Below are 23,442 nucleotides of genomic sequence, written 5' to 3' on the forward strand. Positions count from 1 at the left end.
CCACTAGTCTGGCATTCTCATTTTCCTTCCTTTCCCTAATTATAGGCTTTATAATTAGGTATGAACAATATTAAGCTAAAATATTTGCTTCATTTGTGACTAAAGGTATTGATGATTTAAAAATTAAATGTAGGGGTGAGTGCTTGGCCTAAGATGCTCTCATCCTGTATTGGAGTACCTTAATTTGATACATGGCTCCACTCCTGAATCCAGCTTCTTTCTAATGCAGACCTTGGGAGGCAGGATGATGTTGCAAGTGATTGGGATCCTGACACCGATAAGAGAGACCTGGATTGTGTTCCTGTCTCACAGCTTTGCCTAGGCCCAGCCCTGGCCATTGCACCCATTTGGAGAGAAAACCAGGGGACAGAAATACACATACTCTCCCCTTCCCTCTCTCTGTTTCTCTCTCCTTTCCTCTCTCTCTCCTCTCTCTCCTCTCTCTCTCTCTCTCTGTGTGCCTCTCCAGTAAATAAAAGAAAAAAGGGGAAATTGAATTAACAGTTAATAGGTTTAAATATAATACAAAACTTTCTTTTCTAATATACTTAAAGAACTTCTAGAGGAAATTTCATGGAAAGTTTTACAGATTCTTAAAAAGCCATAAAACCGGGCTCTATGTAAAGCCCAGTGTTACGACTCACCATCCGTTGGCAGGGTCTTCTTCAGCTCTAAGCATTCTGTATCTGTCAGTTCAATCCCCATGTTTTTCAGAAGACTTTGAAGGTCACGGATATGAACTTTTTTTCCTTTAGAAAGTGAAAATATAGACATTTGACAGTTTTATGATCCACCCAAAGATTCTAAATATGAAATATTTATGCCTGTAATGTTAAAACTCCACACTCTCATAAGTCAGAGATTGGCAAGTTAGAGCATGTAAGATAAAAAATAGTACAGTCTAAGACTTACAGATGTCAGAGTGATAGTAACTTTTTACTCACCTGAGAAATTTTTCACTTCATCCATCATACTTTTAAGATTGACTTTTCCATTACCTGTAACATAAGGTATAAGTTACAAACACAGGTACTAAGAATGATATGAACTAACAAAAGACTATACTAATTTTCCAAAATATGCTTGAATTTTATATAATTTCACATTTTAAAAACTTTCTCTCAAGATCATGGAGAAGGAAGGATAGTTCTAAATGTTAAAGTGACTATGATAACATTACTTTTGTATCTTCTGAGTTAGCGAATCACATACATAGCAGAAATAATTGAATTGTAAGTTACTTTTTCTATAGAATTGTTTTTCTTGATTGGATACTTTGGCAATGTGGATGAAATAGACCCTGATAAGGTTCTTATCCTATACTTGTTTCAACTGGATTTCAAAGATTATCTGGTCAGTCCACATATAATTTATTAAAATTTTAATTTTTACTTCAATAATTTACAACTTTGTGCTATATGTTTAAGTTATGAATAACCTGTGGGTAATTTACTCAATTGAACTGGAATTCGTATGTTGTAGAAGGTCAACAGATTTATATTAATGCAATAAATATTTAGTAATACCTATTGTGTACCCCACAGTTATAAATACTAATTGTCGCTCCCCCTCTTCGTGGAGGAGCAACACAGGACCCTGCGCTGTTCTTTCGTCTGCTCGGCCTTCCCCGGGTTTGCTGCTGGTTCTTCCCGGGTTGGCTACTATCCCTTCCACCTCCGTGGAAGGGCAGTTCCCCCTGGCCACATTCCCCACTTCCGCAGGGGAGTGGCACACCGCCGGCCGGCTTTCTCGGGGGCTGCACGGGTGTTCCTTCAGCTAGATGTTCCCCATAGATGTTCCTGGTGCATGCCGTCTCTCTCCTCCTTTATAGTCCTCCTCCGCCAATCCTAACTCGGCTGCCCACACGCCGAGTACGCTGCTCTCCAATCAGGAGCAAGTCCTACAGTTAATTGGTTGAACTGGAGGCAGCTGTGCGAAAGCTGTTTACTTCTCTCCCAGCGCCATATTGTGGGAGAGCAGATGCATAGAATAAGTCCTAATTCGAGTAACTTAGTCTAGTCCGGATTGCTCCCCACAGATCCCCCTTTCTTTTTATTTTTGGCGTTGATACGCGCCTGTCTTCGGTGTCCCGCGGCACACACTCTGCTCTGCTTGCTAGAGTTGCCACAGGTTCTTACAAGTCCTATCAATCAGGCAAACCGAATCCGGGTCCTCTCTTTGCCATGTTGTGAGGAGGTTTTTAGGTGCTGATGCGTGCCTGTGTTCGGTGCCCTGCAGCGCATGCTCTGCTCTGCCTGCAGGGGCTTACAAGCCCTAACAATCAGGCAAACCAAATCCAAGCCTTCTTATTGCCATATTGTGGGGGAGACTTATTAGTGTTGGTTCGTGCCTATCTTCGGTGACCTGCAGCTCGTAAGTTGCTAGCGGCCCGCAGGTGCTCATCGCCTCACTTAATCAGGCAGACCGAATCCAAGCTTTCTAATTGCAGTATTGTGGGGAGGCCTTTCTGATGTTAATTCGTGCCTGTCTTCGGTGACCTGCGGTGCATAAGCTGCTAGCGCCGCAGGTGCTCATCGCCTCACTAATCGGGCAGACCGAATCCAAGCTTTCTCATTGCCATGTTGAGGGGAGGCCTTTCTATTTCTCTATTTCTCTATCTCCGGGCATTCCTATTTCTCCCATTTTACTTCTATCTTCCAGCATTCCTATTTCTCTCATCTTACTTCTAAACTTCTGTTTCTCTTATCCCTGCGGCTTCCCGGTGCCTCGCCCTGCCGGCAGCTTCACGGCTCTGCGCGGCTTCCCGGCGCCTCGCCCCGCCGGCGGGCTCCGCCCCGAGGCTGCTTCTCGGCGGCTCGCCCCGCGGCAGCTTCACGGCTCTGCGCGGCTTCCCGGCGCCTCGCCCCACCGGCGGGTTCCCGGCTCTGCGCGCACGCTCCGCGGTCTCCACACACTTCGCGCCCGCACCACGGCCTCGCGCCAATGCCCCGTGCTCTCTCTGCACGCGGCGGCTTCCGCGAGTAACACAGCGTAGCTTGCGTCTCCACCACTAGCATTCAATCCAAGTTCCCCGGGCTAGCCTGGCGAATTCAACCCAGCGTACGTCTCCGCCCCACGGTTTGGCTTCCCGTCCTTTGCTCCCCGGGCTAATCAGACGGATCCCAATCTGGCTTACGTCTCAGCTTCTGGTTTCAACTTTTCGCCCCCTATTCCCGGGCTAACTTGAGAATCCCAAAGTGGCTTTCGTATCCGCCTCAGCCTGCCCCCCGCGGCTTCAATTTCCCTAACACTTTTCTCTACCCGGTATGTTTCCCCAAGCTTTCCTCCAACAATATTCCTCCCTCATTTCTCCTGGCCTCTCCCCACAGTCCGCGTCCGAGTCTGTTTGTTCTAGCTTTCACTTTCGCTTTCACCCTTAGAGATCTCTCCCAGCTTCCCCCTGTAGTCCGTATCTGAATCTATGCCTAGGCTTTCAATAGCTTCTTCCGGCTCCTTTTTCGTCCGGCTTTTCCCTAGGCTGTTTGCTAGTCTCTCCGATATTTTCCCTAGGCTGTTTGCTAGTTTCTCTCTCCGATATTTTCCCTAGTTCTTCCCGTTTCTTCCCGTTTCTTCCCTCCTAAGTTTCATATCCGTCCTAGGTTTCCTATCCGAGCTAGGTTTCCTATCCGAGTCACGGCACCATTATGTCGCTCCCCCTCTTCGTGGAGGAACGACACTAAGCCCTGCCTAGGCTTCATATCCGAGTCACGGCACCATTATGTCGCTCCCCCTCTTCGTGGAGGAGCAACACAGGACCCTGCGCTGTTCTTTCGTCTGCTCGGCCTTCCCCGGGTTTGCTGCTGGTTCTTCCCGGGTTGGCTACTATCCCTTCCACCTCCGTGGAAGGGCAGTTCCCCCTGGCCACATTCCCCACTTCCGCAGGGGAGTGGCACACCGCCGGCCGGCTTTCTCGGGGGCTGCACGGGTGTTCCTTCAGCTAGATGTTCCCCATAGATGTTCCTGGTGCATGCCGTCTCTCTCCTCCTTTATAGTCCTCCTCCGCCAATCCTAACTCGGCTGCCCACACGCCGAGTACGCTGCTCTCCAATCAGGAGCAAGTCCTACAGTTAATTGGTTGAACTGGAGGCAGCTGTGCGAAAGCTGTTTACTTCTCTCCCAGCGCCATATTGTGGGAGAGCAGATGCATAGAATAAGTCCTAATTCGAGTAACTTAGTCTAGTCCGGATTGCTCCCCACACTAATGAAACAGTAATGAAATGAAAAATATATAGCATATTTTAACTGGAGGGAGTACTGTGGTGCACCAGGTTAAGCTGCAACTTGAGACGTCCACATCCTCATCAGAGTGCCTGGAATCAAGTTCTGCCTCTGCTTCTGATCCAGCTCCCTGCTAATGTACCTGGAAGGCAGCAGATGACGCTTCAAGTTCTTGGGGTCCTGTCACCCAAATGGGAGACCTGGATGGAGTTCTGGGCTCCTTTATTTGTTCTGGCACAACTACAGTTTTTGTGGGCATTTGAGGAGTGGTCAGTGGATAGAAGATCTATCTCTCTCTCTCTCTCTCTCTCTCTCTCTCTTTCTCTGTCAATCTGCCTTTCAAACAATAAAACTTAGTTTTTTAAAAAACGATGGTAGGTACCAGGAAGAAAAATAAATGTGAGAAAAAGCATGAAGAATACTGAAAAGGGTGCTGTAGCAATTTAAATAGAGAATGCAAGAAAGTCTCACTAATGGTTATTTTAGAAGACTTACGATCCAATTTCTGGACAGTTCACTGAGAGAGAACTTCAGTAAAAAGGTGATGGAAGCCCTAAGCAGCATGGAGACTTAGAAAACCAGAACAAAGCATACTGCAACTCCTACTCCAGGCGCCTGGCCAGGGGAGAACTTTACATTCCCAGGAAGAGTAATTAGAAAACCGTGATCCCTATCATCAGCATCACTGCAGACCAACAGCCCTAGCAATAGAATTCCTCAGTGCCCACAGGCTTTAAATGTAGTCTGGAGAGCTGCCACAGCACAGCCATTGCTGGACTCCATTCTGTCTTAGGTTTCAGTTGGTAGCACTGGACACTGCCAGAAGCCTCTGGAACTGATACACCTCATGGGGCCGAGGACAGGCCCCTTTGTATCCTGCAGCTGCAGCACTGCTGTGTGTACGCTCGAGAGTCATGCTTGCTCACTCTGCAAGATCTGGAGAACAGTAGCTGGTACACAAGCCCTGGCAGGAACTGGGGAAGTCCTTCTCCATGTCTCACAGCTCACGGTTCTTGATAGCCAGGGATCAAATCCCAGTGTCATCCTTGCTTGTCCCTGTGGATCCTGGAGAAGTATTCCTCTGTCTCTCGTGATTCAGGGCCTACAGCCTCTGGCACACAAACCCCAAAGGGACATAGGAAATTCCCCTCTGTGGCTCATAGCTTAGAGCTCTCAGTAGCCAATACACAAGCTTCCTGGTCACTCTTGCTTGTCCTGCATGAACTGGGAAAGTTCCTTTCCATGTCTCCCTGCTCAGGGACTGAGGCTGACCAAGCACAAGCCCTAGCATCAACTGTGCTCACCTTGGTACCTGGGGAAGGCCCTATCTGCATTCCACAGATCCATGCTCACCGCTGCAGGAGTACAAGCCTTATCCCATCTGAGTTCCACAGATTCAGGACAGTGGGTATTCAGTGGGAGCTGAAACAGTCCCTTCTGCCTCCTACAGCGGTGAGGCTGCAGCTGGTGGGGACAGTGCCATGACCTAGAAGCTAAAGCTGTTCTCTGCAGTGCTGGAATCATATATGGGTGCCAATTCAAGTCTCAGCTGCTCCACTCCTGATGCAGCTCTCTGCTAAAGCCTGGGAAAGCAGTAGAAGATGGCCTAAGTCCTTGGGCACACCCCAACACCTGTGTGGGAGACCCAGAAGAAACTCCTGGATTCTGGCTTCAGATCAGCCCAGCTCCAGCAGTTGTAGTTATTTGGAGGGTAAACCAGTGGATGGGAGACTTTTCCCTCTCTGCCTCTGCCTCTCTGTAACTCTTCCTTATAAATAAATAAATAAATAAATCTTAAAAAAAAAAAAAAAGACTGCAGTTGGTGGTGTTATAAGCCCCAGAGTTACCTGCACTCACCCTGGGTAAGATCCTCCATTGTATCCTGAAACTCTGAGACTGTGATTGTTAGTCTTGTAACACCCTGAGTCATCCATGCTCATCCCATGGGATGTTGAGAAAGCTCCATCTGTGTCCTACAGCTACAGGTTCATGGCTGCCATTGCTCGATCCCCAGCATAACTGGCACTGACCCCATGGAACCTAGGTAAGTTTACTGCTGCAACCTGTGGCTATTGGGCAACAATCCCTAGAGTCATCTGCATTTACCCTGTGGGACCTCGGAAAGGACACATCATCCCATATTTCCACTTCTGTAGATGCCAGTATGCTATTCCTGGCATAACCTGTGGGATCTGAATAAAGAATGCTCCATGTTCTGCAGCTTTGGGGTTATAACTATTGGCTCTATAAACCCTGAGTACATTCATACTCTCCCATGGGACTAGAGAAAGTTCTATCAGCATCATATTCCTTCAGGACTACAGCTGCTGCCAGTTCACAATTCCCAGAGTCATCTGCGCTTGCCCAGTGGGTGCTGGATAAGGTCTTCATTGTGTCCTATAGCACTCAGACTGTGACTGTTGATGCTAGATTCTCCAGAGTCGTCTGTGCTCATCTGTGAGAGTTGGGGAAGGTCCTATATGCATTCTGCTTCTCCAGGTCTATGCCTGCCAGTTCACAATACCAAGCATAACTTGTATTTGCCCTATGGGAAACAGGATATCAGACCCTCCATATCTTCCGGTGCTTGTACTGAGGCTATTGTTGCATTACCCACATCTTCCCAGAAAGACCTGGGGAAGGACCATCCACATCCCAGGGCCATTGTTATCAATGCCTTAAGCTCTGACATCACTTAGGTCATCACTGTGGGACCTAGTGATGACCTCTTACATGTCTTACAAAACCAGGAATGTGGCACTGCCATCACAAACACCAGTGTGATTGGCATTTGACTGTGGGGCCCAAGGACACGCACCTTTGGAAGCCCATGTCCAATGCAAAGCCATACCACTACCCCTGTGAACTCCTGTAGTCTAAATAATTATAGTACTCAAACTACTGACATTGATTACAACTGAGGAAATCACACAGTGGTTACACCTCTGTGCTCACATAAAACCAAAGCCAAAGCAAATACCCACTGATGCTCCATATCCCACCTAGATGAAAAAGTCTTTTCTAATGAAATTTACTACATAAAGAAGAAGAAACAGTTACAGCAACACAGACATCAACACAGGAAACATGAAGAAGCAAGGAAGAATGAAACCTTCAAGGTAATACAATAGTTCTCCAGAAATAGATCTTGATTTTTAAAAAAATCTATGAAATGCCTGAAAAAGAATTTTAAATAATGACACTAACAAAACTCAAGAAGACGCAAGAGAATACAGGTAGATAATTCAAATAAATGAAGAAAACAATGCATGATATATTTTAGAAATTAAACAGAAATCGTTAAAAAGATCAATCAGGCCGGCGCCGCGGCTCACTAGGCTAATCCTCCGCCTAGTGGCACCGGCACACCGGGTTCTAGTCCCGGTCGGGGCGCCGGATTCTGTCCCGGTTGCCCCTCTTCCAGGCCAGCTCTCTGCTGTGGCCAGGGAGTGCAGTGGAGGATGGCCCAGGTGCTTGGGCCCTGCACCCCATGGGAGACCAGGAAAAGCACCTGGCTCCTGGCTCCTGCCATTGGATCAGCGCGGTGCGCCGGCCGCAGCGTGCTGGCCACGGCGGCCATTGGAGGGTGAACCAATGGCAAAGGAAGACCTTTCTCTCTGTCTCTCTCTCTCCCTGTCCACTCTGCCTGTCAAAAAAATAAAAAAATAAAAAAAAAATAAAAAAAAAGATCAATCAGAAATCTTGGAGCTTCAGTCAAAGAAATAAATAGTACATCTGAGGGCTTCAACAACAAAATAGATCGAACAGAAGACAGGACTTATGATTTTTTTTAAAGAATGATTTATTTATTGAAAGTCTGAGTTACAGAGAGAAACAGGGAGAGACAGAGAGATCTTCCATCCTGTGGTTCACTCCCCAAATGGCCGCAACAGACGGGGCAAGGTAAGGTCACAGCCAGGAGCCAGGAGCTTCTTCCAGGTCTCACATTTGGGTGCAGGGGCCTAAACACTTGGGTTGTCCACTGCTTTCTCAGGTGCATTAGCAGGGAGCTGGATCAGAAGCAGAGTAATTGGGACTCAATCTGGCTCCCATATGGGATGCTGGCATCACATATAACCTGTATTTGGTGGTGTATTTGCAGGTGGTGGCTTTGCCAGTCTTTTGACATAGTTTGTTTGTCTCTATATCTCTAGTCCTGTCTCTCTACCTTTCAAATAAATAAACCAGGGCGAAGAGACAATAGAGAAAATGGGGGAATATATTTGCAAATGTCCAACCAAGGATCAATATCCAGAATATAAAGGGAAAAATAACAACAACAACAACAACGAACCTCAAGAACAGAAAAAGATAACCAAGTTAAGAAATCTTAACAAAGATTCTGAATGGGCTGTGGTGGGTAAAGCCACCACTAGCCATGCCAGCATTTCATATTGCTGCTGGTTTGAGTCCTGGCTGCTCTTCTTACAATCGAGTTCCCTGCTAATGGCCTGGGAAAAGCAGCAGATGGCTCAAGTGTTTGGGCCCCTGCCACCCATGTGAGAGACATGGATGAAGCTCCTGGCTCCTGGCTTTGGCCTGGCTCATCTCTGGTCCTTGCAGCCATTTGAAGAGTAAACCAGCAGATAGAAGCATATTTTCTCTCTCTCTCCCTCCCTCCCTCCCTCCTTCTCCCTTCTGGCTCTCCTCTCTCTCTTTGTAACACTTTCATATAAATATATAAATCTTTTTTAAAAAGCAACTGAATAGACACTTTTTAAAAGAAGAAGTGAAAATGGCAAAAATATATGAAAATATGTTCACTATCACTACCTATCAAAGTAATGCAAATGAAGACAAGATCTTACCTAACTCTAGACTGAATAGCTATTATCAAAAAGACAAAAAGTAACAAATATTGATGAGGATGTAGAGAAAGGGGAACTGTTTTTTTTTAATATTTATTCATTTACTTGAAAGTTAGATGTACACAGAGAGAGAAGGAGAGGCAGAGAGAGAGAGAGAGAAAGAGAGGTCTTCCATCCGCTGGTCCACTCCCCAATTGACCAAAATGGCAGGATCTGCACCTATCTGAATCCAGGAGCCAGGAGCTTCCTTCAGGTCTGCCACGCTGGTGCAGGGGCCCAAGGACTTGGGCCATCTTGTACTGCTTTCTCAGGCCATACCAGAGAGCTGGATTGGAAGTGGAGAAGCCAGGACTCAAACTGACACTCATAAGGGATGCTGGCACTGCAAACAATGGCTTTACCTGCTATGCCGCAATGCCAGCACCCTAAAGGGGAAGTTTTATACTTTGTTGGTGGGCATGTAAAGTGAGTACAGTCAAAACAGGAAACAATATGGAGGGTCTGGCACTGTGGCGTAGTGGGAAAAGCTGCCGCCTGAAGTGCCAGCCTCACATATAGGCACCAGTTCTAATCCCGGCTGCTCCTCTTCCGATCCAGCTCTGTGCTATGGCCTGGGAAAGCAGTAGAAGATGGTCCAAGTCCTTGAGCCCCTGCACCCATCTGGGAGACCTGAAGGAAGCTCCTGGCTCCTGGATTCAGATCAGTGCAGCTCCAACCATTGCAGCCATATGGGGAGTGAACCAGTGGATGGAAAACCCCTCTCACCCCTCACCTCTCCTCTCTCTGTGTAACTATGAATTTCAAATAAATAAATAAATCTTTTTTAAAAAAGAAAACAATATGGAGATTTTGTTTTAAAAAGTAGAAGTAGAGGGGCCAGAGCTGTGGCACAGCAGGTTAACGCCCTGGCCTGAAGTGCCGGCATCCTATATGGGTACTGGTTTGGGACCGAACTGCTCCACTTCTGATTCAGTTCTCTGCTATGGCCTGGGAAGGTAGTAGAGGATAGCCCAGGTCCTTGGGCCCCTGCACCTGCACTGGTGACCTGGAAGAAGCTCTTGGCTTTGGATCTGCACAGCTCCAGCAATTGTGGCCAACTGGGGAGTGAACCATCAGATGGAAGACTCTCTCTCTCTTTCTCTGCCTCTCTTCTCTGTGTAACTCTGATTTTCAAATACATAAATCTCTTTAAAAAGTAGAAATAGAACTGCCTTATGATCCAGTAATCCCACTACTGGATAGATATACTAAAGAAATAAAATCACTAAAATGTTAAGACATTTTAAAAACAATTGTATAGCACGTGAGGTGTAGCTTTTCCTCCTGGATATGGAAAATCAAATTAGAACAGTATGAATTTCTGTAGAAAAGTTAGCACGGCATGACCCATGCATGCTAGTACAATTTCGCTTTCATATTCACTGAAAGTAAGTAGGTATCGCTGATAGAAAGATGATGGGATCATTTAAAAAATCATCTATTATTTTTCACTTTATGTTTCTGTGGGGGAGCAAACTGTTGAAATCCTTACTTAATGTATACTAAGCTGATCTTCTGTATATTAAGATAATCGAAAATGAATCTTGATGTGAATGGAAGGGGAGAGGGAGTGGGAAAGGGGAGGGTTGTGGGTGGGAGGGACGGTATGGGGGGAAGCCATTGTAATCCATAAGTCGTACTTTGGAAATTTATATTCATTAAATAAAAGATAAAAAAAAAGAAAGATGATGGGAAACAAGGGAGGTTAACCATTAATCTTGGAATTATATTATCTGCTTCAGGGGATAACTGTAGCAAAAACTATCTTTTAGTAATAGTGGTACAACTCTTTTCTGATAGATATCTAGTCAAGAAGCTGTTTCCTGTTTTGGTAAACTCAAGGGCTCTAAGGCCCTGGCCATTCAAGGAGATCAAAGTTGGAAATATAGTACCTTTAGGAGTTTTTTTTTTTTTTCTGTCACGTGAAGTTTCTACATTCAATTGCTGGAGCCCCAATAAGTAATAAAAAATACTTTATGACACAGAGACTTGTTAATTAGAAAATGACCATTTTCATTTGATCAAAATCTACCTATTAATCAAAATCTTATCCAATTATAATTTTATTAGTTTTTTGAAGTATAGGAAGAATCAATAGGAGAATTTTCTACTACAAATCTAGATGGATTCATTCAATCAGGATTGGTCCCACATATAAATTCACTTTTCTCATTATTTTATCAGAGTGGTGTAGTTGATGTTATTCCTCTTCTGTCTAAGTCTATCATTTCCCCAGCAGTCAGAATTAGTAACTTCTGGTGGCTCACTGCTTATTCCCTCTCTAGGAATTGTCTTCTCACAAAGGGAGTTGCCTCATCTAAGGTTATATTCCTTTTTGGAGAGTAGTCTGTACCCAATGACTGGTGGATATAAGGTACAAAGGTCTACACTCTGTAGGATGAACTGAGGCTTCTGTAGCAACTGTACTGCAACTCAATTTCTTCCTTTGTCCAATCTTGTTTCCCTCATTCTCTTACAGATACTGTCTTAAGAGTTTTTTCAACAAACCTGCATACTAATTTCTGCCACAAGGTCCATTTTCTGGGATCAGATAACTATCAAGCTAAAATGAAAAACTGTTAGCTTTATCAGTTGCAAAAAGTGAATAGGGAAGCTAGGAAAGGCTTCAGTATTCCCACCTTTCAAGTGAAATTTAAAGTTAATCAAACATTAGTGTCTAAAAGTTCTTATATTCCTGAGGGGCTCAGTATATACAAATGCTTACCATCCACTGATAGCTTCTGTGTCAGATCTTTCAGTTCCTTTTCTGTGAGTCTCATGCCCATGTTTCCCAGAATTGTGTGCAATTTATTGACATCAATTGTCCCTCCTTGTGAAAGAGATAAATATAAAAGTAAAATTTAAGAAATTTATAAAAGCGATGAAACTATTAATTCTTAAATATTGTGCCTTTTATTTTAGCATAAGGACCAAGACCCCAGATTCAATAAACTTGGCATAAATAACAAATAGCATCAACAGAGGCTTTAATAAGTAAAACCTCTTCACATAAACCTTGTCTGAAGGACAAGTCAACACAATTTTATAGGAGTTAGGCTGGATAATATGGTCAATGAAATAGGGGACATGACAAATCTTGTATTTTTTGCCACTGGGTACAGTTTATTTTTGCTATCTGAACATTCAGATTTTTTCTTTTTTTTTTTGTTTCTGTAGAAACTACTGTTTATTTTCCATCAACCTCATTTCCATTTTTGCTTCAGAGTCTGAGAAGAGCAGTTTAAGAAAACACAGTGGTTATCCTACTCATTTGGTGGCCTGAGCAGTGGGAGTTGTAGACCAGTCTTCAGTGACAGGCTGAGCACTCCAGTCTTCAGCAAAAACCTGCTGTATAGGCACAGAGGTCACGTGCACACCCTCACACCAATCTGCAATCTCAGGTTGAGTAGTAGTAAACTCAGGAGCCAGGGCAATGGGTTCACGCTGAAATTCCTCTACAGTCACATTTTTTTTTAAATAATCTCAGAAGAGATTTTTTAAATTTATTTTTATTTATTTGAAAGAGTTAGAGAGGTAGAGACAGAGAGAGAGGTCTTCCATCTGCTGGTTCACTCCCCAGATGGCCAGGAGCTTCTTCCGGGTCTCCCACATGGGTGCAGGGACCCAAGGACTTGGGCCATCATCCACTGCCCTCCCAGGCCATAGTAGAGAGCCAAATAGGAAGAGGAGCAGCTGGGTCTAGAACTGGCGCCCATAAGGGATGCCAGCACTTCAGGCCAGGACTTTAACCCACTGCGCTGCAGCACCAACCCCAGTCACAGCTTTTTAACAGCAGCCTGCTCTTCTTTCTCAATTTCTTCAGGATCTCTGTAGAAGTAGAGATCAGGCATGACCTCTCGTGGGTGTTCCTGGGAGATGGTACCATGCGGGTGAAGAACTTCCTGAGCCAGCATCCACCACATCAGACCCACTGAGTGGGCTTCCTTGTTGTTGCATGAATGGCAACATCCACATAGCACAGAGAAGAGTCTGTGTCACACAGAGCAATGGCAGATAAGTTCACATAAGATGCCCCTGTGAGAGGCTAAGGGCCAGCCCTGGGATCAGTAACCACCAGAAGCCATGGTTCTCAGAAGGCTGCCTGGATCTGGTTAGTGAAGGTTCCAGGTGTGAAGCAGCCAGCAACTGGAGTAGCTCCAGTAGCGGCAGAAAACTTCCTGTGGCCAGTGTTTCTGGAGGATATAACACTGACATCAGCAGGGTTCTCAATGGCATAAGTGCCAACAGAAGTTTCTCCCAGGTCCTCTCGAGATTTAGGATGGAGATACCATAACTTTTCCTGTTGTAGACATACTGATCCATCTGGAAGGCAAGGTTGGTGCCACCTAGGTGAGTTCCTGCTGCAAAGAATTTCAGGACATCCTCCTCCTTCATTTGTAGGACACCAAGGGTTCTGGACATTGTGACAGCTTCTCTTTAAGTTACACAGAGAATCAAGAACAATGCTGTATGGACCCCTTGCCAGGCAGTGTAGAAATATAGATTTTTTTTTCTACTAATGACCAAACTCCCTGGATAACTGAATCAATCCTTACTCCTTTTTTAATATTACAAGTTTAGGCTAATTTATGTTTCCCCTAAGTAGAAAAAAAATTCCACAGAGTATGAGCCTTCTTTACAAGACACAAAAATAAGATAGCAAATACAATGGCCCCTTGAAGGAACATAAGTATAAAATCAACATATAATGACCAGTGACAATATTCACAATTATATGAATAAAGTATAATACAAATGAAAAGCTTGAGAAATCTCATATTTTTCTGTATTTCATCATGATTCTCACTCACCTTTAAGAGACTTCAAACCACTCATCAATCTATTTTGATAGATCTTTCCATCTGCTTTAAGAAAACGCACAATTTAGGTCAAAGATATATGAGTATCATGGAGAGATTTGTTAAGGTAAACTACAAAATCAGAATTTTTTGAAGATACAATTGATTATGTGTCCTAGGAATGCCAAATTAGAAACAGTACAGTAAGAATATAGAAGCTAAATTCTATGGTGGATAATTATTTCTTTTTGATTGATCTATTCTCTCATATTTTTCTTTTATTCTTATCTTATTTTGGTCTTTCAAAGGGAATTCAAACATGAATATTTTCCCCTAATGACACAATTCATGACTGATGTTTTTGTCAATTTTAAAAGATTTATTTATTTATCTGAAAGGCAGAGAGAAAGAGATAGAGAGAGAGAGAGAGAGAGAGAGAGAGATCTTCTATTTGCTGGTTTACTCTCTAAATGGCTGCAATGGCCAGGAGTGGGCCACAATGAAGCCAGGAGCCAGGAGTTTCTTTCAGGTCTCCCACATAGGTGGCAGGGGCCCAAGGACTTGGGCCATCTTCTGTTGCTTTCCTAGGCACACCAACAGGGAGCTGGATTGGAAGTGGAGCAGCTGGTACTTAAACTGGTGCCTATATGGGATGCCAGCACTGCAAGCAGGGCCTTAACCTTTTAAGGCACAGCACTGGCTCCTTTTGTTAATTTCTTTCTTTCTTTCCTTTTTTTTTTTTTTTTTTTTTTTTTTTTTTTTTGACAGGCAGAGTTAGACAGTGATAGAGAGAGACAGAGAGACAGAGAGAAAGGTCTTCCTTTTTCCATTGGTTCACCCCCTAAATGGCAGCTACGGCCAGCGTGCTGTGCTGATCTGAAGCCAGGAGCCAGGTGTTTCCTCCTGGTCTCCCATGCGGGTGCAGGGCCCAAGCACTTGGGCCATCCTCCACTGCCTTCCCGGGGCCACAGCAGAGAGCTGGACTGGAAGAGGAGCAGCTGGGACAGAATCTGGTGCCCCGACCGGGACTAGAACCTGGGGTGCCAGTGCCGCAGGTGGAGGATTAGCCTAGTGAGCCATGGCACCAGCCTCCTTTTGTTAATTTCTAAAATAGACAGAACTTCTCAAGGTACAATAGGATCATACTAAGTATTTAAGATGTATATTCTTTCTTCAACAAACAGAAATGTTTTAATACTTTTTACAAATTTACTCATATAATACTAAGTTATCTTAAAGGCTATACTAGTGTTTTAAGTTCCTACCATCTGCTGGCAAATTTTTCAGTAACTTCAACCGTTCCTTTTCTGTGAGATCTATCCCCATGTTTCCCAGAATATTTTCCACATCACTGATATCGATAACTCCTCCTTCAAAGACACAAAATGAAATAATATGAGAATTTTAAGGATGACCCTACTCCAAAACATGAAAAAATCATCTTATCCTGTTTCACAGAAACTTCATTGCTTGATAAAGAGCATAGACACATACCTAAATAAATATATAATCAGTTATATTTATGTAAATAGATCTTTTTCCCTTCATTCTAGCAAATGATCCACGTCATATTACTAGAGATAACACAGTCATATGTGGACTATCAATACCCAAGAAAATGAGGCTTACAAAAATCTCCTAAAGAATAAAGATTTTATTAGGACTTATCCAAATAATTGTCATCATATCAGATAGTGTTTCTTAACATCTTTAAATAAAAAATAACCTATATTTTAATATAAACTATTTTTTTCATTCATTCATTTAATCTAGAATTTGCTTTTCCTTTACATAGGAATATATTAAAGTCAAATCCAAACAACAAAGATTTTGCTACCGAGATAAGAATCTGAATTTTAATACTAAATATAGATAATTTAAAACCTAACTCCTTGAAATTAAATATATTAGATTAAAAAACGCTACATTAAATAAATGACAAATTGCAAAAGAAACAGGGATGTTGAGCAAAACTTATACTCTTAGATTTTTATTAACTTCTCACCTGTTAGAGCTTTCACTCCATCTATCAAGTTATGAAGATTAACCTTCCCATTAGCTATAAGATAAAAAAAAAATAGCAAATTGATCCAGACTCAGAAAATAAAGTATGTAAATTCTATATTGTAAAATTTCATTCTTTCCCATTTTCCCCTATGTCAAACTTTAATTTATGAATGTTAGATTTCAGAGATTCACTGATAGTAAGAAGTGTCCTATTCCTTAGACCAGAAATTTGGTTAATTGGTCAGATCAAGTCCAGCACCTATTTTGTATTGCCCAAGAGCTAAGAATTTGTTTTAATTTTTAACTAGTAGAAAAACTCAAAATATTATTTTTATCACATAGAAATTACATGAAATTCAAATTTTACTATTTAAAAAAATTTTTTTGAACACAGACACACTCATTTGTTTATGTCTCATCGTCAACTCCAGATTTTGTGCTGTAGGCAGCAGAGCTGAGTAGTTATGACAGAGATCATATGCCCTGGAAGTATAAGATGCTGATTATCTGGCCTTTATAGAAACATTGATAAATTCTGTTCTAGATGATAGAGTCTATCCAGAGATACTATACTCTTCAGAGCTGGTGTCATTCTACTTTATAAACAAATAGAAATCATTATTGACGTTTGTCATATTTTATAACCTTCTTCAGTTATGGAATACCTATTAACCTACCTATTATTGTAAAAGGGCAATGATAATGCTTCTGCTACTCTTTCATACATTTCCAGTATAATAGTTTTTTAAAGGCTTATTTATTTGAAAGGCAGAGTTACAAGAGAGAGAGGGAGAGACAGAGAGTAAAAGATATCTTCCAACTGCTGGTTCACTCCCCACATGGCTGCAACAGCCAGAACTCAGCATGCATAATTTCATCTGGGTTCCCCACAAGAGTGGCAGGGGCCCAAGTGATTGGGCTATCTTCTGCTCCTGTCTCAGGATCAGTAGCCCTTGTAGCTGGACTGGAAGTGGAACACCCAGTATTTGAACCAGCATTCCTATGGGATTATTGTATTGCAAGTGGAGGCTCAACCGTTGAGCCACAATGCTGTTCCCCCTAGTATAATTATTTTAAAAGTCTTTTCAATTATTGTCACAATTTTGTAGAGCCTAGTGGCACATGACTGGTACATCTTTGATGCAACAGTTAGAGATTCCATTCATTTCATCATAGGCGAAATTTCCTCTACTTTCTTGTTTTCCATTACTTTTTTTATTTAGCAATCAACTTAGTTACTCTCAAGTAATCAGGCAGACCCTAAGCAGTTACATGGTATTTAATGGGGTCACAGTGATCACCAGTGGAGTTGTTGTACTGGCTGTCTGCTCTTCCTCAGATTTGGCTGGTAAGGAGTCAATATCCCAAATGGATTCAGACAATTTATTATTTACACAGAAAAAGCAAGATCAATATGATGTAAGATCCCAGCCTCTCAGTCACACAGGACAACACGGAACCAGATGGTCCAGGTGACACACAGGGCACACAGTGGGATTTTCTGCTACTTGCAAACTTACTCAAAGCTATAACCAGTTTTCTATACCTACACAGAAACATGCCTCTGTACCCTGAGAAAGAGAGGGGGGAGGTCCTATGTTCACCTGCAAATAGGGAGATGAATGAGAAACACGTCTCCTGTGAAGTACAGAGGCAGATAAGAAACTGCTGATGGGTGTTCATCACAAAATTACTTAGCCACCGTGTTTCAGGAGCATCCAACAGACTCAGATTAGATTGTGCTAAAAACTTGCCTGTGTGGCTTATGTGATGAGCAAAGCTTGGGGGGGTGGGAGGGTTGTGCAGTGGCGCACTAGGTTAATCTTCCGCCTGCGGTGCCGGCATCCCATATGGGTGCTGGGTTCTAGTCCCAGTTGCTCCTCTTCCAGTCCAGCTCTCTGCTGTGGCCTGGGAGGACAGTGGAGGATGGCCCAAGTGCTTGGGCCCTGCACCCACATGGGAGACCAGGAGGAAACACCTGGCTCCTGGCTTCGGATCGGCGCAGCTCTGGCCGTTGTGGCCATTTTGGGGGTGAACCAACAGAAGGAAGACCTTTCTCCCTGTCTCTCTCTCTCACTGTCTGTAATTCTACCTGTCAAATAAATAAATAAAAATCTTTAAAAAAATAAAAGAAAAGAAAGCTTTCAGGGAAGAACCATTTCCCTAAAGTTATGAGTATATAGCTAATATTTGACAATATGCTAAACTGTAGGGTACAAAGATAACCAAAGCATACTCTGCCTTCAAGAAAAACCAGCAGGCTCAGTAAATAAAATTCAGAGAATGTGTACTGTTATGAGACTCTTGGAAAACTTCCCTGAGAGGCCTGAATACTTACTCAGTCACAAACAGAATGTAATCCTGTAATTCTCAACACCATCAATGAATGCAGAGTATATTATCTTAACCCAAATAAATAAGACATAGAAAGACAAATACAACATGAGCTCACTCATACGTGGAATCTAAAACCACTGACTATCTAGAATTAGAGAATGTAAAACCACTGACTATCTAGAATTAGAGAATGTATTGTGGTTACCAGAGAATAGAGAAGGGGGGGAGGAAGAGAGGCCAGGGAGAGCCTGGTCAACTGGGACAAAGTTACAAACAGAAGACGTAAGTGCTAAAGTTCTTTGTGCAGTAGGGTAACCGCAATTAAGAATAATATACTTCTAATCCAAAATAGCTAGAAGGGAGGTTTTTGAATGTTCTCATAACAAAGAAATGACAAATTAGGATGTGATGCATATGCTAATTACATCCTTCTGATCATTATGTAATGCATAAATCCATTCAATAATTACATTGTACCTGAAAAATATGTACAATTATATGTGCTAATTAAAGTGAAAATTAAATAAAGTACTCTGAATTGACAAGTTTGCTTGAGTACTTTGAAGACATTGTTCCACTGTCTTTTAGCTTTCCTGGTTTGTGATGAGAAATATATAGCTATTCAAATTACTGATTCTCTAGTTTTAAATCTATAAATTTGTCTTTCACCAAATTTGGGGTATTTTTGGCCATTAATTCTTTAACTGTTTTTTCCTGACTTCATTTTTTTTTTCTTCTTCTGGAATTTCAGTGACACATTAGCCCTTGTGATATGTCCCACAGTGCCCTTAGGCTCTGATCATTTTTTTCTTTTTACCTGTTTTTCTGCGTTTTTCAAATTAGATAATTTCTGTTGAACTATCTTCAAGTTCATTATTTCTTTCTTCTAGCAGCTTTTCTTACTATTGGGTTCTTTTTCTTAATTTCTATTCTCTGATGATAACTTCTATTTTTCCATTCATTTCCCAGGCTCTAGCTGATTCAAAGCTTTGTCTGATGATTCTAACAAATGAGTTATCTCAGGCTTAGCATGTGTTGATTGTCTTTTTACTTGGAAATTAATCACATTTTCCTAGTATTTTTATATGTCAAATGATTCTGAATTATATTATGATGGGACTGCTATGTTGTATAAACTTTGAGTCTGCTATACTTCTTTGAAGTAGGTTGTCTTTTTCTGTTGTTTGTTTTATATTCGTAGTATGTGATCCCTGGCATGTGCATCTTAAAAAATAGGAGTTGGTGTTATGGTGTAATGCCAGCACCTCATACTGGAGTACCAGTTCCAGTCCTGGCTGCTCCATTTTCAATCCAACTTCCTGCTAATGCACCCAAGAAAGCAGTAGATGACGACTCAAATGCTTGGGAACCTGCTGCCTGTGTGGGAGACCAGTATGGAGTTCCTGGCTCCTGACATCAGCTTTGCTCAGACATAGCTGTTGTGGCCATTTAGGAAATGAACCAGCAGATAGAAGACTGACTCTCTCCTTCTCTTCTATTTCGCTTTCATATAATAAATCATAAAAAAATCAGATGTTTCCAAGAGAATAATTAGAAAAAAGGCAAAGTCAATGTAACAGTATATACGTAAATAAGTCAAAACATTTCATTTATTACTACTTTCTAGGCTCCAGACACTAAAAATAATATTTGTTTCCAGTAACTTATCAGTTATTGAGAAAGACAAATTTATAAACTGACAATTATTAAAATAAGTAGTTAACTGGATCACATGTGATATAACATAGCATCAGGAAACAGAATTAGATGACACAGTCTTACAAGCATCTTTATTTATCACTGATTTGCAAAAGGGTTGAGGAACTTCATTGAATTTGGTTAATTATTTTAAATCAAATTTACACAAAGATTACTGATATATTGGAGTGAAAAAGAAGAAACCCCATAAAAAAATGGAATAATGAGTCTGACTAGTGAGCCAAAACCAACAGCAGAGTCTGTGTGTCTGAGAATGGAGGCTTTGAGGTAACGTGTAGGAACTGATGGAAATCATCCAATCTAGCTTATCTAGTAGAAAGTATGTCTGCTTATAGAGTGGGACCATGCAGATGAATTTATAAAAGTTAAATATGTTGAGACATTCCAGGGTTTAGTTTATTTTGTCATGGGACCACTAGGTTTGAATAATACAATAAGAAAGTTCTATTTCTTTTTGTAAGAACTGTGATAAGAAACCCTGACATATAGAGACAAAGAAGTGGTACCATTTTAATCAAAATTATGTTATATTATTGTTATTATAACAATAGGGACAAAAATTTCTAGCACATAAAAATATATACCAGATACTATAGTAGATAACAAATATAGAAAAGTATATAAGACACTTGTGTTTGAATGGAGCTCTTACAAACTGTCAAAAGAAATATATGGGGCTGGCATTGTGAGAGTGGGTGAAGCTGCCACCTGTGAAGGTCAGCATCATATATGATCACCCATTCAATTCCCAGGAGCTCCACTTCTGATATAATTCCCTGCTAGTATGTCTGGGAAAGCAATGGAAAATGGGTCAAGTCCTTGGGTCCCTGTACCCATGTGAGAAACCAGAATGAAGCTCCTGCCTCTTGGCTAAATGGCCCAACCCTGGCCATCGTTGCCATTTGGTGAGTGGACCAGTGAATGGAAGATCTCTCTGTCTCTCCTTCTCTCTCTGTAACTTTATCTTTCAAATAAATATTTTTTAAAGGAAAGAAATACAAACATGTGATTACAAAAAATTATAAAAGAAATTAAATACAGGCAAAAAGTTATAAAAGAATCATGAACAGATATTTAATTTGAATGGAAAGTTCCCAAAGAGGATTTGAGTAAAAGAATAAATGAAAAATATAGAGAAGGGGATTAATATGAAGGAGTAGGGTGGGAGCTTACTGCTCTAGTCTAGGAGAAGATAGTTCAAAAAAAGTGGACAGAGTGCAGTCTTAGGGAAGAGTTAAGGAGAAAGCGGCAGAGAAAACTATGCAAATTAGAGGGACACAGTGGACCTATGGGGAAAGAGTAGGCACCCACAACTCAGGACCCCAGTAGCTGAGAGCCTATGCACCAGTGTTGGAGAGTGAGGTGAGACCAGACTGCAGCAGCCCAAGCCACTAATAATAAAGCTGCAGGAAGAGCCTTGAGGGAATCTGGCCTGGAGCCCCATGGGGTATAGTGTACCTGCCAAACCAAAGGAGAAAAAAAGGAGGGCACATTTCTCTCTCCCCTATCACCCTGCAACAGCATCCCGTAACAAGGCAATAGAGAGCAGGCTCCACTTTGGACATATGTAACAGCTGTGCAAGCTCATATTTGCACCCAACAACCAGCTGAATGGAGACTACTGAGTCTGGTGGGGAGAACCGATAGGGAGCTGGGTGCTTGTGACTGGGAGGATTGTATGCCAGGACTGTGAAAAAATTGAGGATTTATGGGAGGGCTCATGGTGTGGAAGGAACTGTTGACAGTCACTTTGGGAGGCTCCACACACACAGGGCTCCCTGGTTACCTGGTGAGGGACATTGCTGGGGAATCTGAGCTCACACTGAGGACTGCACAGATCCTTTGTGTGGTCCTTGGGACAGAGCAGATGAATATTACACCCAATGGGGCTAGTGCTCAGGCACTGGTTTCCTTTGAGGAGAGGAGCTCAGCTGAGCAGAATTCACTTCCCCTCTGATTAAAAAAAAGAGAAAATTTACCACGACAAACCTCAGTGTGTCACCTTAGACATGCCCTTCACCCTGGAGAACTGAACAGAGCTCCCTGGCCACACCCAAGACAGCTCTAGGTATTCACTAAAAGCAGACACTCCACTAATCTACAAAGGCATAGTACAAAGATAAAAGCCACCACAGCAAAAAAAAAAAAAAAAAAAAAAAAAAAAAAAAAAAGAAGAAGAAACCAATAAGTATTTCCATAAACGCTGAATAACAAACAAACCAAGTCAAGAAATAAGAATAAGGAAGACAACATGTTGCCCCCAAAAGAACACAACACTTCAATGCTAAATTGTAAAGATGAAGAGACTAAGGAAATGCTAGAAATGGAATTCAAAAATTGATCATAAAGAAGTTATGGGACATGTACTCTATAGAATACTATACAGCAGTAAAAAGCACATCCGGTCATTTGCAACAAAATGGAGGAACCTGGAAAACATCATGCTGAGTGAAATAAGCCAGTCCCAGAGGGACAAATATCATATCTTGGAGACAACTAACCGAGCACCAAAAAGGAAACCTGGTGAATTGAAATGTACACTCTGAGAAACAGTGACTTGATCAGCCCTTGTACTGACTGTTGATGAACAACTTAATACTTTGTCCCTTTTAGTATTTTTTTGTTCTACTTAATACTATTGGTTCAACTCTGTAATTAACACATAATTGTTCTTAGGTGTTTAAAGTTAACTGAAAAGTGATCTCTGTTAAATATAACAGTGGGAATAAGAGAGGGAGAAGATGTACAATTTGGGACAAACTCAAGTTGACTTTCCCCAAATGGTAGAGTTAGAAATGTGCCAGGGGATTCCAATACAATCCCATCAAGGTTGCATGTATCAATGCTATCTCACTAGTCCAAGTGATCAATTTCAGGTCACAATTGATCATAATGATAGGTCTAAGAGTCAAAGGGATCACATAAACAAGACCAGTGTCCTATAATACTAACTGATAGAATTTAAAAGGGATAGAACAATCCAACATGGGAAGCGAGATACACAGCAGACTCATAGAATGGCAGATGTCCTAAACAGCACTCTGGCCTCAGAATCAGCCCTTAAGGCATTTGGATCTGGCTGAAGAGCCCATGAGAGTATTTTAGGCATGGAAAGCCAAGACACCCTGGCAAAAAAAAAAAAAAAAAAAAAAAAAAAAAACACCAAAAACAGACCTAAATGAAAGATCTCTGTGAGTGAGATCCCAGTGGAAAGAACGGGCCATCAAAGAAGGAGGTACCTTTCTTGGAAGGGAGGAGAGAACTTACACTTTGACTATGACCTTGTCTAAATAAGATAGAAGTCGGCGATTTCAAAAGGCTTCCATAGCCTTGGCAACTCATGACAAGAGCCTAGGGAGATTACTGACGCCATAAACAAGAGTGTTAATTTGTTAAGTCAACAACAGGAGTTACTGTGCACTTACTCCTCATGTAGGATCTCTGTCCTTAATGTGTTGTTCAATGTGAATTAATGCTATAACTAGTACTCAAATAGTATTTTTCACTTTATGTTT

The 23,442-nt window shown here is 42.0% G+C and overlaps 1 protein-coding gene across 33 annotated transcripts in view; it reads right to left on the minus strand.

Annotated features, from left to right (window-relative positions):
- EFCAB3 (EF-hand calcium binding domain 3) overlaps nucleotides 1-23,442 on the minus strand; it is a 649,184-nt gene that overhangs the window by 301,414 nt on the left and 324,328 nt on the right. For 32 of the 33 annotated variants that reach the window (XR_011383437.1, XM_070060541.1, XM_070060535.1 and 29 more), the window contains 6 exons: nucleotides 15,870-15,923; nucleotides 15,130-15,234; nucleotides 13,877-13,930; nucleotides 11,791-11,895; nucleotides 945-998; nucleotides 645-749 (listed from right to left, as the gene is read on the minus strand). Coding sequence is in view for 32 of the 33 variants with exons in the window: in XM_070060541.1 (XP_069916642.1) it covers nucleotides 645-749; nucleotides 945-998; nucleotides 11,791-11,895; nucleotides 13,877-13,930; nucleotides 15,130-15,234; nucleotides 15,870-15,923 (477 nt within the window). In the remaining variant the exon portion in view is untranslated. The remainder of the gene's footprint in view (nucleotides 1-644; nucleotides 750-944; nucleotides 999-11,790; nucleotides 11,896-13,876; nucleotides 13,931-15,129; nucleotides 15,235-15,869; nucleotides 15,924-23,442) is intronic. The other variant, XM_070060520.1, reaches the window with a different exon arrangement.

Source organism: Oryctolagus cuniculus, chromosome 17 (genome assembly GCF_964237555.1).
Source record: "Oryctolagus cuniculus chromosome 17, mOryCun1.1, whole genome shotgun sequence".
Classification (NCBI taxonomy): Eukaryota; Metazoa; Chordata; class Mammalia; order Lagomorpha; family Leporidae; genus Oryctolagus; species Oryctolagus cuniculus.